The 17,292-nt window shown below is 28.3% G+C and overlaps 1 protein-coding gene and 1 long non-coding RNA gene across 4 annotated transcripts in view; one reads left to right on the top strand and one right to left on the bottom strand.

The window, feature by feature from the left end:
* Positions 1-5,961, bottom strand: part of LOC122269693 (uncharacterized) — a 64,428-nt gene extending 58,467 nt beyond the window's left edge. The window contains exon 1 of the long non-coding RNA XR_011637096.1: positions 5,798-5,961. This is a non-coding gene — a long non-coding RNA (uncharacterized lncRNA). The remainder of the gene's footprint in view (positions 1-5,797) is intronic.
* Positions 1-17,292, top strand: part of LOC107441008 (uncharacterized protein ZK1073.1) — a 117,451-nt gene that overhangs the window by 19,930 nt on the left and 80,229 nt on the right. The window contains exon 1 of one of the 3 annotated variants that reach the window (XM_043043911.2): positions 7,672-8,002. The exons of the other annotated variants lie outside the window; for them this stretch is intronic. Coding sequence (XP_042899845.1) covers positions 7,967-8,002 — 36 coding nt within the window. The 5' untranslated portion in view covers positions 7,672-7,966. Of the gene's footprint in view, positions 1-7,671; positions 8,003-17,292 lie in introns of those variants that run through there. 3 annotated transcript variants of the gene reach the window in all.

The raw sequence follows: 17,292 nt of genomic DNA, 5'->3' as shown, positions 1-17,292 counted from the left end.
GAATAATTAAGAAAAAATTAACTAGAATTTTGTTTAATCTCAGATGAATAAATTACTTTAATTTTTACATTTTTATATGAGCACTAGAAATTTGAAGAATAACGAATAAAGAACACTAATTGAAGTGAAAAACTAACAATCAAGAATGTTATTTTATTTTTGATGATTTAATTATCATACATTTTTAAACTATAACTTTGAAGTTAGTGGAATAAAAAAAACTCTAATGAAAGCAAAAAAAAATAGAATCACGAACTTTATTTAATCATTGAAAAATTCATTTGATCAATTACCTTAAGTTCTTACAATTTTAAACGAACACTAGAAACGTTAAAATAGTAAAAAAAGAACACGAGTTGAAGTCGAAAATTATCAATCAAATATATTATTTAATCTCTAATGAGACTAAAACTACGTCGTTTTTATTTTTATTCTGCGAAGAATTCAAAAAGGAGGTTAAAACATTTTTTAAAAGCCCCATCACATTATCGTTAAAATGGTATTCTTGTTAAAAGTGATAATACTGATACAGTAAAACAGTACTAATCTAACTGCTCGTTGTTTTCGATTCTTGTGTTAGGTATCATCTCTTCCTTATAGCTCAAAGAATTCAAATTCCTATGCTAATTAAATTTTAAAAAATAAAAATCCGCAACACAATGAAATCATGAATAAAATCTTTCATAAAATTAAAATTGCGCCAATTTTAATCGTATTTTCTCAAGAATTCAAAAATAAGATAAAGCACAAAAAAGAATTTTTACGAACCCTATCACTTACTCGGAGGTAATATTGTTAAAACGGATAATATTGGCGCTGTAAACAAAACTAACCCAATTTCTCGTTCTCAAGCCTTGTGTTATGTTTCTCTATTTTATCGATCCATAGCCATAGATTTAAGAGAAACCTCGTTGCCCATGGGACACAATTCGAACATAAGTTCATCGAATTTTCAAGTGGACTAGACTTTTGAGTGCGTTTAATATTAACGATTTTATTTAAGCATCCTGGGGAAATTTCAAATGACAGCTGAGCAAGTTGGATTCCAATTGGTTTAAATTGTTGATGGTTCTCGAATATCAATGTTTCATTCGCAATGTAATGGCAATGTGGTGCTACTAAAATATTCCTGAAAGGAAACAAAAATTTCCCGACAAGATTAAGATTTTATATGTTTAATTTTTTAATGACAATGTACTATTTTTTTACGAGAAATACCGAAGCTTTCAGAAATGTTAGGGCACTGATTATTTTCTTTAGCATAGTGGAATATTCTTCTATGTTTAACTCTCCCCTTAAAATCGAATATTTTTACTTTAGATGAATGAAGCTTAAGTTTTATCTTTTACAATGAGCACGAAGATTGGTCAATTAAAATATTTGAGTTTGCTACTTATTTAAATTAATTATAAATTTTAGTGCAACAGAATAAGGTAGACTATTTTAAATATATAAAAATAAGATAGAAAAAGAAATTACGTGTTGATCAGGGTTTTGAAACTAGGAGGAATTTTATAATTTCGAGGGGGGGAATGTACTCAGTCATACCTATTAAGTAAGACCACAAACCTAAGCACCAGAAAGTATTTATGTAGAAAATATGCGTGAAAAACAACAATGAAACGGTAATAAAAGTTCCGGGGAAATAACTGAAAGAAAATTTTCTATTTTTTGTACTGTTGATTTTCTTCAAGTGCAATGTTTGGAGAGGTTTTGAAAAATATTTATCGCGTATGCATTTCAGGGAATGAATTGTTCAATAAATTGTAAAAAAAAATAAATTCCTAACTTGTTTTTTTCTCCTAACTCTCCTGGTCTGGTATTATCTGGCGGATTCTGAGAATGAGCGCCTGTTTTCAAACTCTTGAAACACACAAGTAAACATTTTTCCCCTTTTTAATTTTTCAAGTAAATGTAATTTTTTTAATATTAAGTATGCATTTATTGTTAGATCTGGACGCATTCTAGCATTCTTTATATTTTTAAGAACAAAGTGCATCTTGAAATTTTTTTTGATAAGGATTAAATTTTCGGTATTAATTAGTATTCATAATTATAATTTATGCACATGATTATGCAATTATTTTGAAGTATACAACGTGGGATTGTCAAATATCATCTTTTGTTTTATTCGTAAATTTAGAGTTTATTATTTCAAAATAAAAGCTCAATTTACAAAGTTTTTTTTTTTCGGGGAGTGGATGTGCGCGAATTTTTTTATCTGGTGCTGTTCTTCCGGTCTTCGGCATTTATTTAAATTCTATTTTATGAATTACCAAGATAATCATAAGCATTATGAATACATATGTACACTTTAAATTCAGCAATTTCTGTAGTTTAAGTTGTTTATCTAAAAAAAATTGATGTTTCCGAAATCTAAATGAATAAATGAATGTATATTTTTACTTTGAAACTTGTAATACAGTAGAAATCGTTATATAGCAATGGTGAAAGGGGGGGGGCATGGCATTAGACGGGACACTCTGCTATAAGTACTATTTACGAAATAACTTTTTTTTGAAAAAATATTACTTAATATGTTCTTTTCAACAAGTTTTTAAGTTCATCCCATGCAGCTACCCGCTTCTTGTTACTGGGATAAATCTAAAAATTATGGTATTATTTAATCACTGCCTTTAATGTTTATTTTTAAAATATTTTAAAAATTAATGAGTAAAAAATTAAATAATCTCAAATTAAAAATAAGCTATGAAAATACCGGAAGCATTATTACAATATAACAAACTATTGGTCATTTAAAAAAGCTGATTCGGTCATCCTTTAATTAAATTTCATATTTAGTACATATCTAGTTCATAAACTTGTCAAAAATATTTATATGCAATTAAAGTTTTAAATACGCAAAATGAAATGAAATTGTACTGTATTAACTGAAAAATAAAAATAAAAATTTTACTTTTTAAGACATTACATAAATTAAAATTTAGAACTTTATGAAATTCATTTCTTCAAACGTTATTCTCACAATTGGTTTCGGTCCAATTTAAACAGTTATCTTTTGTTGCGTTTTTTTTAACATATTAGATTTCGGACTGAAAAAAAAGAACTTTTATTATTATTATTATTAATGATTTTCGGTATTTCTTTTCAGAATTTTTCTGAAAACAAGTCATTCAAATCATTCTATTACTTGTCTTGGCAAGCTAAAAGCAACATCATCTTGAAATCGTGCCATCGTTGGCAATTTATCAAGTTCTAAGTCAAGGCATTTTGGATTTAGCTGCTTTTTATTTTTATTTTTTTTAACTGCTGCTCATTAGGTACACTTACTTGATCTATAACAATTATAAGCTCCATAATGTGAATGAAAACTTCATTGTTAAAAGTACTCAAAGACGATATTAAGTACATCTGATTACGTTAGTATCAACTAATCATTCATAGTATCACTACGTGTTTAACCATTTTTATAACATAGAAAATAAATAACAAGTTAAGCTAATGAAAACTATTTAAATATTCAAATCAGTAAGATATTTTACTATAAGTACAGCAAAATCGTAGTACGGCATGTGAGCATAATTGCAGTATATTTAAGTACTTCCGAAAAATAGTACTTTTATCCAAAGAAAGTATTTGTGTCTGATTTCTTTTTTTAAAGATATTTTATAATTTAACATTGTTTTTTTACATAATTATGGTCTATCAATTTTACTTTAGTGATTGATTTTCACGTATCATTAAATTTGCTTGTTGATACGTGAAAATCAATCACTAAAGTAAAATTTTTTCAAATGATTCTTTATTTATTTGGTCTGCACATTAAATAATATATTTTTCAAACTTTACTTTCTAAGCTGAAAAGAATAATGTAAGCGTTCTTAATAAAAAGCACAGAAATCCTGGTTCCAGAATTTTTTTAAACTTATTTAAACTATTCGTTAGTGTACGCTTTTATAAAAACTGTCGGGATACTATTACCTATCCGAAACACAGCATCTTCTTTAATACCAAAGCCATATTACGTTAATGAAACTACTTATAAAAATTTATACCCAAACTCTCCAAATCCTAAAAAGTGATAATCTGTAGAAAAATATGCAAAAAAGTGATTTCATTATTTAAAACCAGCGAACCAATTTGATGATTTTAGGCAGCAACAGAAACATATTTGTAGTGACTAAAATTAGTAAAAATATCGTAAAACTTCATAGTATTTAAGTCAAAGTGAAAAGCTAGATTTAAATTTTAAATCAATAACAATTCAAAAAGAAATTTCTCTTTATGCTGATAAATATGAAAAATAATTTCTTCGGAAATTAACCCACTGGCGGTTAATCAAATGGGCGAAATTGGGAGAATGTTTATCCCCAATTCATTATTTCCCTATCTAATATGGAAAAAACGATTTTGCTATGCGGAGAAGACTGCAGGTTAAAATGTGACTTTTTACATGCAGAACCGCCAGTGAGTGAAATGTTTTTAAAATTACTACCCAAAAGTTTCTATGTTATAACTCAGGGCTGTCCAACTGTCGGCCCGCGGGGCGCATGCGGCCAGCCAACTTCTTATTTAGGCTGATCGGCCTTTGTTTTCCCATTAAAATGTAAGCAAATTGTTTTATAATCCTTCTGTTCCATTGTTTTATAATTAATAATTCAACTATTAATTGTTATTGTATAAGAGGTTATTGTTCAACTTTTTCAAACTGCGGCCAGCCAGGTGATTAGTGACCGGAATTCTGGCCCGTGGGCTCTTTGCAGTTGGGCAGCCCTGTTGTAACTAATCCTTTTGCAGATTTTTCACTGTTAGGTGTTTACGAAAATATCTTATACATTTCATTCAACAATAACGAAAGTTTCTAATATTTTTAGCATTTTCATCATCTTAATTGATGCTAAAATGTTACGAACTATGTAAGCTCTTAATTCGTATGTGTGTATATAGCTTTTACATGAAACGTGATCGTCTTTTCCTTAGTTGTCATGTTTATAGTTTTAGCCATAATGATAATCTGTCATAAATAATATTTTAAAAACTTGAAAACAATGTCTTTTTTTTTTTAATTTTACTAAAATACAGATTTTTATAAAAGGAAGAAACCGGCCTTTCTCTAATCAATTTAAGCTTAGCTTTCTTTGTTCATGTCAAAACTAGATTTTCTCTGAAAACACTTCAGCTTAAATTAAAGGAAAAACCAATAACTTTTTTTTATGAAGCAAACTATTTCATAAAAAAAAAAATGATTTGCCTAAGTTCTTTTCAGAAACAAAATTTTTTATACAGATTCAATTAAATGAATGACAGATGTTTTTGTCAGTTCAGTAACATTTCTAAAAATTGATCGTGATGGTTTTCAAATCGAATATTTCAATTATCAAACTTAGTTCCCTGGGCAGTTTAAGGATGGTAAAGGGCAGGTGAATTACACTTTGTAGTTATTTCTATTAATGCACAGACAGAATATTTTATACACCATCATTTACTATATCTTAATTAATATGCAAAAAAAATTCTAGAACAATTAGATTAATAACAAATTGTAAGACTATTTCAAATAAAAAAAAATTATAATTGATGTAATCCTGATTGTGATTTTTCAAACTGTAAGTATAAATAATTATCATAAAATACAATTTTAAAGCAATAATCTTTATAAAACAAATCTTCTGTAGAAAAGAACACTTTAAAATTAAGCATGATTATAATACTTTGCAGTTATCCATCTGACCAAATTAACAAATTGTGTACAAATTAAGGCATAATCACTGTCTTCTAAGCATGTTTTTGACGCATTATTAAACTTAGAAATAGAAAAGGAAACTTATAAACTTACTTTGCTATTTACGATTGCTTTCCAACCTTTTTTCTTTCTTTTATTTTAAATTTTATTCTGACACTAAGACGCATTTCATTACAGTAATGATTAGTGTAGCTCCAGTGTGACGATTACAACCAAATCAAAATCAAAACATTTCATTACATAGTGTGAATTGATGAAGAATTACGGTCCCGCAGTGGACTGATCGGTAAGACACGGTTCCCAGCAGATCACCGAAGTCAAGCATCACTGGCTACGGTCAGTGTGCGGGTGGGTGACCACTTGGATCAGTCTGCGTAGGGACCGAGGGTGTGCGGTATTGGTCCTCGTTAAACTGTGCTACCGTAAAGTGCTCGACTTCGCGCGCAGGTCGTCGGGCTACCGAAGCGGGGGTGCCATCCCCTCCGCAGAGGATCAAAATTGTGATGGCATGTCTTCGGATCATCCTCCGGGATGTTTCCCAGACCGTCGCCAATAGCCCATTGTGCAGCTCTAGTGCGACGTAAATGAACATATCAATCAATCGATAACGAATTACGAATTGTATTAAAATGGATAGGAGATACGACGAACTCTATTGTTGCTTTATTGAAATTATTACATACATTTGCTAGGTGTGCCAATTTAGGTTTATAAGCCTTTGCCAAGTAGATGAGCAGAGAGCACAATTCAGAGAAGGGCACTACGAAGAATAACATAGAGGGTTACGGTGGGATTCGAACCAGCAACCTCCACTCTTCACACAGCGTTTGGCAGGCGATACCGCTCGACCAGGGAGGCCCCACGAACTCTATGTTATTCATTTAAGAGACCTCCCTCGTTGAGTAGTATTGCCGTTTTACCAAACGCTCTGAAACATGGAGGTAGTTGGTTCGAATCCCACGATAACCCTAAATATATATTTGTGCTGTACTTCTCTAATGGGTGTTTTCTTTTCTTCTATTTGACATGCGTTTATAAACCGCTATTTCAATGGATCTCACTTATTTATGTATATGGTTACACATACGTATATGCAGTTTTTTTTAAAAGTTGTTGTTCATTTACGTCGCACTAGAGCTGTACAATGGGCTATTGGCGATGGTCTGGGAAACATCCCTGAGGATGATTCGAAGACACGCCATTGCAATTTTGATCCTCTGCAGAGGGGATGGCACCCCCGCTTCGGTAGCCAGACGACCTGCACGCGAAGTCGAGCACTTTACGGTAGAACAGTTTAACGAGGACCAATACCGCACACCCTCGGTCCCTACGCAGACTGATCCAAGTGGTCACCCACCCGCACACTGACCGCAGCCAGTGATGCTTGACTTCGGTGATCTGCTGGGAACCGTGTCTTAACGATCAATCCACTGCGGGACCATACATATATGCAGGCTTGTGTGCTACAAAGAACGGCTTCCAAACCCTTCCAAGTTGAAAGACAGATTACACAATTTATAGAAGGATAGCACACAGATACGTAATGAGTTGGGGAGGTATTTGAACCCGCTTCCTCCATACTACAGATCATATGGTGGAATTATTATATCGCCAAACACTCCATCACAAAGACAGAATAAGAGATGCATCCAGGATTATGATAAGAATCGAACCCTCTACCTGCATTTGGTGGATAAACACGACTATGAACGCATTGACTAGACCGTATGTAAAGTTCTCGTTTCATGAAATAGGAATCTTCAACGACATCGGGGGTACAAATCTGCGACGTCTGGATTGGAAATATTATTCATTTATGTAGTGACGTAATTTTAACTAAAATACAAAATATTTAATTTCCTTTTATTCCAATTGCATTCCAATTACCAGAAAGAGCCACCTTAAAGACCACAATACAAGACGAATGGGAAAAAGGCCGCTAACGGACCCAGGCGCCCAGATATATTTCGATGATGATGGAAATATTACCTTAATCCCTAGATAAACCCACTTAAAGCAGCCGTCAAATTAATTTGAAATGAATACCCGAAACCGCTAGATTTTTGCATTGCATTCACAAAATTTTGCTGTGTTTTTCTAGCTCTTAAATTTTTCTCAAAGTAATTCGTTAAAAATAACTAAATAGATTTTTTTTCTTTTCGTTTCTCATACAGAACTATTTTGTACGTTTTCTTTTCTAAATTTTCATTTGAGAACCAAGATATATCTAATTTTGAAGAAAATTGGATTCATAATATAAAAATGAATTCAGTCAAAATTTTCGCAGATGATTTCCAAGTAAGTCCTCTTTTATGTTGTATGTTACAATGTATGCAGAGTTATTTATTGATACAGCAGTTAGTTTTATGCCACAACTAAACATGTATTTCGTTTAGCAACTGAATTGTAGTTTATCGCATGCTAAAAATATTCGCTCTTAACAATTAAAATTACATTTTACTTTTGTATGTTTAATTATTAAAAAATGAGGAGTAGAAATATTTTGCAGTTTTGTTTGTTTTGTAAAATAAAATATAATTTTAATAATTGGTAGATCTGTAAATAATCTTATACTTGCTGATTCACCAATTTCTCCAACTTTAGGCTGGCGTTTATTCCTGAATGTTTAAAATAGCAGAAAAATGAGATTTCATAAAAAGTAGTTAACCTATACTGAGATTAACTAACATTCTTTGAAACAGTAGTCTAATATCCGATATTTAAGTTCGTTACAGAGAAAGCAAATTAAAAGTTCAATACTTGTAGCGTTTTTGAATTTTATTAAATTCCTTTATGAAACTTTTCATAACCAAAGTAATTGCAAATTGCTATATTTGTTTATTTCAATTGTATTTAGTTAGGTTTTCATGCAAATTCCTCTGCTTATTCTACAAGATGTTCCGTAAATCTGAAAATGAAAACAAAGTATGCACATGCAAATTAATATTAAAACGAGAAGAAAACAAAAACAATATCGTAACCTGAGAAATTACAATGTAGAAAGACAGATACATCAAAACTGGTTTAATTGGAGGTTTCTTATAATCGTCTTTCAATTTCGTTTCTTTTAAAAATCAAACCTGTCTTGTTATCCGATTCCTTTTACTATTTGTCAGATTTCAACGTTTTTGTTTTTTCCTCGTTTAAATATTAATTTGTGACCTCGACAGTGAAACGTTTTTGATTTAATATTTGATAAGAATTCTAAAATGTATATTAAGTGCAATTCTTTAAAGGATCACCAAGCATGAATTAAATTTGTGTCAAAATTTATGATTTGAAATGTTTTACTGACATTTTGATAAAGTCCTTATTTTTTTTTAAAATAAAATTTATGATTATTTAATAATATAAGTTTTAAATAATTTACTATATTCATACCTGCCAACTTTTACGCATTTGGCGTAAAATTTTATTTCTATATTTAAAGTGGTAGTAAAATGTAAGCTTTCCATACATTTTTTTGCATTTATAAACTTAATTTATAATCTTTTTTATAACCACTATTTTAAAAAAAATTAAGCATGTAGATCAATATGTAATACTGTTATGTTAGTCTGCCTAAGCCGCCTTTAAGTACTGCGTATGTTTCTGTCTAAAATTGTTACTTAAATTCCATTATACTACCACTGCGGAAAATCATCTCCGAAGGAATCAAAAGTTGGCAGGTATGTATATTGAAACAAATATATCAAAATATATATAATTTCTTCCTTTGCAATTTTACGAACAAAAAATATTTGTAGGTCTGAAGTTTTGTTTTCAGTGCCTGTATTACAATCATTAAGACTTATTTACAAACGAAACATTATTAAAACAAGTAATTTTATGATTTTCAATGCTAAAATTATTATTATTCAGTAACCTACAATCGTTTGATGACTTACTTAACTATACGGAATATGTCATTAAAATAAGTCATTATACTTTTAAACGTTTCATTATTTCGAATTAAAAATGTTTTCAATTTTGTTACTTTCAAAATTTAGTTATTTATCTATATTTAATCCATTTTAGGCCAAGCATATAAATTTTGTAAAATGTTGTATTATATTCATTAAAATATGCTTATATTACATTAATTAAGACGCACAAAAAATTTCGTGTATAAAAAATTATATTTCATTTCAGAAGTAAAATGGGGCGTAAAGGCACCATTCACCAAATCAATGAACAAACCATTTAATTGAACATTTTTCTTATGTATTTGTTTTTATTTTTTATTTACAGACTTGCAACTTTAATCCATCATAAAAACATAATCATAAATCTCAAAATTAATAAGTATATATTTTCAAAAAATTTCAATTCTCAACAAATGTTTTAAGTTAAAAAATTTTTAATAGTTTTAAAATTTCTCAACCGTAAGTGTTTACTTCAAATAAATTACTATTAATTTTTGGGTGTCGTAAGAACCCTTGACAAAAGCAGAAAAATAAAATTAGTGAGAAATATACGTCCCAGTGTTATTAAAAAATATATATATTAAAATGGTACGTTTACGCGTTTTTGGCCGAAATATGGTTAATGCAATTAAGAGAACATTAGTTAAATGTTAAAAATAACCTGAAACGTATAGAATTGCTTTAAAAGGTTAATTATTATCAGTTTAGCCCCTGGATGGTTTACTTTCTTATTTTTATTCGATTATCATTTAACATCAAAGATCATCAACGCTTTGCCAATAAATGATGTTCACTGTTCAACAATTTTCTATACATTTTTGTTTGACTTACTTAAAACATAAATTTGTATTTTAATAAGCGGTTTTTATATTTAAAATTCCGGATTTGATAATCGTCGTGCTAACCACTGAAGATTTATTTGATGCAATTATGACTTAGTAGGATTTGAAAGCTCGCCAAGAGGTCTTGTTTTATCTTTCGGCTTAGCTTGGAAGTTATTTTAAATTCAGTTTTACGAAGGCAAATGTTAAGAAACATATCCGCTAACTATATGTAAATGCTCATTGTGAATATATGTTTCAGTAATCTTAAATATCAGATGACAGACGTTCATTTTAATGCATAACACGTGAATTTAAAGAAATAATCTCAATCATTTATTTTTTGTCCAATGATCCGATGCTGCATCAATTTTTTTTATACGTAAAACCCGGAAATTAATCAAGCTGTGGCTTTTCCTGTTTAACGCAAAAGATTTGTGTGAATTAGATGTTTACTTTTGTTATGTCGTTTTATCATTAGTAAACACTTTGGAGACCTTTTTTTCTATCCAATTAACTTTTCCCTGCAAAAACTGATAAGACAACATGCTGTGAAATGTATGAAGGACAAATATTGTAAAACGTTTTATGAAAAAAGTACAGTAATTAAGAGCAATGATAACATCATTTTATGTTGATTATTAATTTTAGTTAGATAAGATGAAGGGAAAAATATTAATGATGGAAAACTCAATACAAATTATATTTAGCAAATTAGTTAACCTTTTGACGCAGACTTTTTATTAAGCATATTTTTTTGAAACTTTTTTCGTTACTTTTTTTTTATTTTAGGTCAAAATAAGTAAAAAAATATTATATTTAGCATTTTAATAATTTATGGTTATAAAGTACAGCATGAAATACTGGTCTTTTTCTGCGTTAAAGGTAAAATCTTCAAAACATGGCTCACTTCTAAACGACAATTATTCAAATTTGCACTTATTTCCAGTTATATAGATCTAAAAAAATCGATCGTTGAAATTTCTTTAATTTACAAAGTCAATTATTTATAAATTTTTGAATATGAATGGAAAAAAATTTCTAACTACTTTTTTTGTATTTTATATGGTTAAAGCAAAAAGATAAACTGATAAAATTCAAAATTGAACAATTCGAGACTTTTTCTAATACAATTAAGAGACGATGAATTTTTTTAGGAAATTATCAAGGGTTGACTTGAAATTTTCATCAGAATTTTATAATTAATAAATATTGAGTAGCAAAATTTCAAAAAATGCTTCTATATTGAAAAATTGATTTTATAGAATTTCTTTACATTGCTTTTTATTCTTTTTTTTTTTTTACATTGCTTCTCACGTCCGAATTTTTAAAAAAAATGGCGAAATTTTAATAAAATATCGCTGTATACTAAGTTACATATAAATTTGTTAGGAGTATTTTTATTTCATACTATAAAAACAAATAGTCGTAAACCAGAACTCCAACTTCGGATTCTCCGTAGTTTTACAATTTTTTTTCCTAGTGGCAGCAAGGTAAATTTATATTTTAATAAATGGGAATTAGAAGAATTTTGGCCGAGACTGAACACAAGTAATTTAAACAGATATTTCTTAGGTTCTCAAGTTCTAATAATTTTTTTTGAAAACTATCAATTTGTTTTGTGAAATTCTGCTTTAGTTCACTACCACTTAAAAAAATAATTTGAAACTATGGAGTATTCGTGGCAATTATTGAAGTCTATACTTAAAGTCCAAAATCAAGTATTTTATGCATAAAATTTTTATTTTTTTACAATTATTTAAAAAAATCAATATAAATAAGATCCTTTCAACTAAGTAAGATAGTAATTAACAGTTATAAAAGAATCTGAAAAATTCAACTAAAGAAAATAGTTAAAAGGACAGGAAAAAATGTAAATAAAGGAGCGTGATCAAAACAATTATAGCTCATCAAGTTTAGTATTTTCCCTGCTTCTAAATTTAGATAAAGTATTTAGATTTAATCTTGTAATATGATAATTTAAAATATAGATGGAATGGAATATATTAAATAGTTGAAACTGTAGGGAAAATGTAAACAAAGGAGCGTGACCAAAAACTTTTTATGCTAAGTTTGGTTAATACATTTCAGACTTCTGACTGAACTTAGATATTATATTTATCCTTGTCGAACGATAATTTAATAAATATATTGGTGTAACTTTTTTTAAACTTAACACGTCGGGTACCGGATAAGAAATGTTAATTCACTTCTAAAAGTCAATTATAAATACAACTATTTTTCTAAACATTGACAAGAATAAGATATCAGCTGCTTGTGACATGGAACGTTTTGTTAATTTTAGAAAGTGTTCGATCTGCTATTGTAATGATCGTTTTCTGTCGTGTCATGTCGCCCGGATTATGCCTTAGTTAACATGTGATGAAAGAAAAGCAGGAAATAAGTTAATTTGCCTTGGAGCTTGTGTCCTTCAAAGTCAAGGCTGATATTAACTCACAAGAAAATATAGATTATGAGCAGTGATGTTATATTTTGTCTATCCTGATATAAAAGCAACTAAACAATCAACTTTAAAAGTTTAAGTTTCTCAAGTTCTTTGAAATGTTTGAGTGTTAGAGATCGTTATTAGCTGTAGCTAGATTACTAACTTTATGATTAGCTAGATCAGTGATTCTCAACCACTGTGCCGCGGCACTTTTGTGTGTAGCCAAATTCTTAAAATGTGCCGCCAAATATTAGAAATGATACAATAACAATTACAATGCTTTTTTTATTATGAGTAAAGTTTAAATTAAAGAAAAGTGTATATATATATATATATTTATAATTTTTTAACTTTTCCACGCTTTAACTGCGTGAACACCTTTGTCGGCGATTGTCTTGCCTCTGACAATCTTGAAATAAGTTAAAATAAGAAGGAAGTGTTTAAATTGTCCTTGACAATTTTAAAAAATGTTGAAATAAGTAGAAAATTTAATGATTATTAAAATTATTAGTTAACAAAGGAAAGCAAGCTAAATATTAACTTTCAAACGGAAATAAAAGCTAATCATTAAAGTGAGCTATGCAATTAAGTGTTCTAAAAACAAATTAACAAAAGATAACTAACAAGAAAATAAGCTAACAATTAATAATCAGCAAAAAAACTAGTTAACAAGAGATCACAAAAAATAACAGTTAATAGCTATAGAAAACAGGCTAACAATTAATAACTAGCAAAAAAAAATAACTGTTACTAACTGACTAAAAATTAGTCGAAAGAAATAATTAATCCCTTATAAACGTGCTTTTGTAATACATATTTAATTTCACATTCAAAATTATTATCACAAACTATTTAACACAGTGTATTATAGTTAAGTAAACAACTTTTAAACTAATTTTTTTCATTGTGTACGTCAAATTTCGAAATCGTTAAAAGTGTGCCGTCCCAAAAAAAGGTTGAGAATCACTGAGCTAGATCATAGCTAAAATATAAGCTTAGTTAATACTTTCAGCTAGATTATTAGCTTAGTCATAATTACTTGTCACAACATTATTAGTTTAGTTTTAGTTATTATTATTAGTTTAGTAATTTAGTTATTATCAGTTTAGTAATTATTAATAAATATTAGCTTATTTATTACCTTCAGCTAGATTGAGGTTAGTTATAATTATCTGTAGTTGGGTTAGTAGCTTAGCTGACAGCTAGATTATTAGCTAGCTATTAACTTAGATGCTTGGAATCCCCTCAATGTAGTATGAAATGTGTATTTTTCTTATTACTCTAAAACGTTGTTTTAAAATTTATGATCACAATAAGATATAAGAGAGACACGCAAACGCATTTTTTTACTATCGCTAACTATTTTCTTCTTTGACAAATTTACGAAGAAGTTTGATTTATTTTAATTTATAAAGTTTAGTTATTAAATGTGTTAAAAATTCCATTTTATTGAAAAGAAGTCATAGTCAAATTTCTCTAATTCTTCATAAGAAAAATTGAGAAAGCGAGAATGTATCAATCCAAAGCTTGTGAATATTTTTAATGAATAAAAGCTTACTAAGCAACAACAACAAAAAATTATCAACATACTATTTTCCATAAAATAACATTTTCCATAAAATAACAATGTAGTTTGACTTCCTGATACACACATTACTTCATTTCGTAATTTAAAACTTAAAATATGATAATAAATGTTAGAAATTCACAGTTCTACTTTCAGAAAAATCTGAGAACTGCCGAACAAAACTGTTTTATCTCTGATTTCTCCTTTTAAGAATAATTTATACATTCTGCTTCTGAAATCGCTGTCACGTAGTCACTGAACTTAAGTTTAGCTTCTCTGCACTGAATATTCTGCAACATTCTTCAGATTCAAAGATATGATTTCTGAATCTCTTTCAACATTTTAGAAAATTTTGAAACCTAATTTTCTATAGCATTTATTCATATTATGTTTGTGAGATTTTTGTAAGTTTTGGAATAAAGCGTTGTGTTATATTGAAATTGAATAACTTATTTCTACGTTATTTCAAAAGTAAATATTATAAATGTAATTAAAACTCAGAGATATATTAGCTATAAAATATCATTCATAACTTTTTGTTTTGAAAATCTAGTTTTGATAATCTGTATTTTGTTCATTTAATATTCGCTTGAGAAAAACAACAATATTTTAAAAGAAGTTCAGAACAAAACATTTTTAAGTACTTTATCATGAATATCCCTAGACATTTTGAGGAAGATCCTGTTTTTGTAAATTTGTAAAAAATCTTATAGTTTTTTTGAATTTAAAATAAGTATTAAATTTAGTTCTTTTAGCCAGTCCTATTTTTGAGAAAATAAAATCTTATTTTTGTGAAATTATAAATCATGTAAAACTTTTTTTTAATATTTACCTTCAATTTTGTTTAGACAATTTTTACTTTACGTGTTTTTATTTTAGACCAGAAAATTTAAATTTTCAGTTAATAGCCAGTGACCGGTAGACTTTAAAAACTTAGTAGCTACTTTTTCTTCAAAACTAATGAGTCGGTGACCAACAAAGATAGATCCTCTTTTTTTGCTTTTCTTTTTGCTTAGATTAATATGCATTTTCAAGAACAAAATTTCATATTCTAAATAACCTACGTCTATAAAAAGTTTATTCAGCAATAAAAATAATATAAATATATGGCAAAATTTACTTAAACATACTTACTTGACTTCACAGTGCAACAAAATTCGTTACCCAACAAAACAATTTCAAAAAATAAAGCGGTAAGATGTGACCGGTTGTTAATATAATTTAAGTCGCCACTTTTTTTAGTTACTCGCCACGTGGCGAGTGATTATTTTCAGATCTATCTAATGCTCTACCATCATCACAAAGAGTTATATATTGTTACCATGACTATTGCAATATGAATGAATAAATTATGTTTAACCTTTTTTCGTTTAAATTTTATTAAAAAATTTAAACAAAAAAAGGTTTTATTTATTGATTAATTTTTTTTCTTTCTTTAAACTCAGCTTTTTATTTTGGTAGTTATGCATTTACCATGTTGGTATAATTGCTTTTGATATTCGTTAAAAAACGCGAATAAAAAAAATAGAAAGCTTTTTTTTTCTTTTAAATTAGTATTAAGTTCAATTAAATTATTTACACGTTATTCCACTGATCTTCTGCAATACGCAGAACACTGGTAAACGGCGAAATTGGCTCCTTTTTAAAATAAGGAATTTTAAGTCCGTTTTTGAAATGAAAATATTATGAAAGTCCATTTTTATGATAGAATAATTTGTAAAGCGCCGCTAAACAAACCCCTGTTTATAATCAGAAGTATCTCTGTATCGAATTTCACATTTAATGAAATCAAAAGAATCATTTTTCTCATTTTGTGATCTGGTGCTATTAACTGAAGCATTTTTTTTATTAAAAACAAGTTAAAAACTTTTTTACGAAGATAAAACAGTGAGTATTCTAATCTTGAGGTGGAAATAAATAAAATTTAGGGTCATAAAATATATTTTATGTGCGTTTTACAACACGCCAATACATAATTTTTCAAAAGTTATACCTCAAGCAGTTTAGGTATTGAATTAAGTACTTAGAATGAATAATTTGAAGAATATGGCTTATTACTATATTGTCCAAAACCCTTCGTCTATTTATACACAGATTGTTTTCGCTTTTGAATATAATAAATTTTTAGCAAATGTTAATTTCAACGACGGCAAATTTTAATTTAGCGTTTTGATTACGGGTCGTGTTTGAAAAAGTACTGGTTTATTTTCATTAAGACTATTTAAATTTAATTTGTTTTATGTGGATGCTCCCCGTACTTTCTTCCACCTGTCGCAAGTAATTGTAAAAGGAATTTTAGTTTTACTTTTTTTAACACTTACTACTTAGGTTCATTTAGAAACTAGTTCCTTCCTTTGAACTAAACTTTCTGTTTAAAAAATTTACTTTTTTATAAAAGCATAGCACGTATTTTTTCAGTTAAAACTAAACTGTTCGTAATGCTTTTTTTTTATTTTAAGGAAGATATTTGATTAGCATCTTTTTGTCTAATTTTAGTAAAATATTCGGGGACAGACTCAAAATTGAGTTTTTCAAAAGAATTTTTAAATCTTCTTACTTTTCTTTCTCTAGTTCATTTTAAAATTGAAATTAGTGAACACGTTTTCCTTTTGAAAACGATTTGTTGATATAATAACCTGAGATAAATAGGATTCTTTTAGGAAATTCTAAAAAGCGCATATGATAAAATGCCCTCTTGTTTTTAAACTAGTTTTATTTATTGGTCATTACAGTTAGAAAAATTATTTTTATTCCAGCTTATTGTACGTATACTAAATATCCATGCCTTAGCTAAAAATAAGAATTTAATTTCATAATAGCACTGTTCTATTACATTTAAATAATCTTTG

The sequence above is a fragment of the Parasteatoda tepidariorum genome, chromosome 1 (genome assembly GCF_043381705.1).
Source record: "Parasteatoda tepidariorum isolate YZ-2023 chromosome 1, CAS_Ptep_4.0, whole genome shotgun sequence".
In the NCBI taxonomy this organism is placed as follows: Eukaryota; Metazoa; Arthropoda; class Arachnida; order Araneae; family Theridiidae; genus Parasteatoda; species Parasteatoda tepidariorum.
The sequence above is the reverse complement of the archived record's forward strand: the minus strand, read 5'-3'. Positions and strand labels throughout refer to the sequence as shown.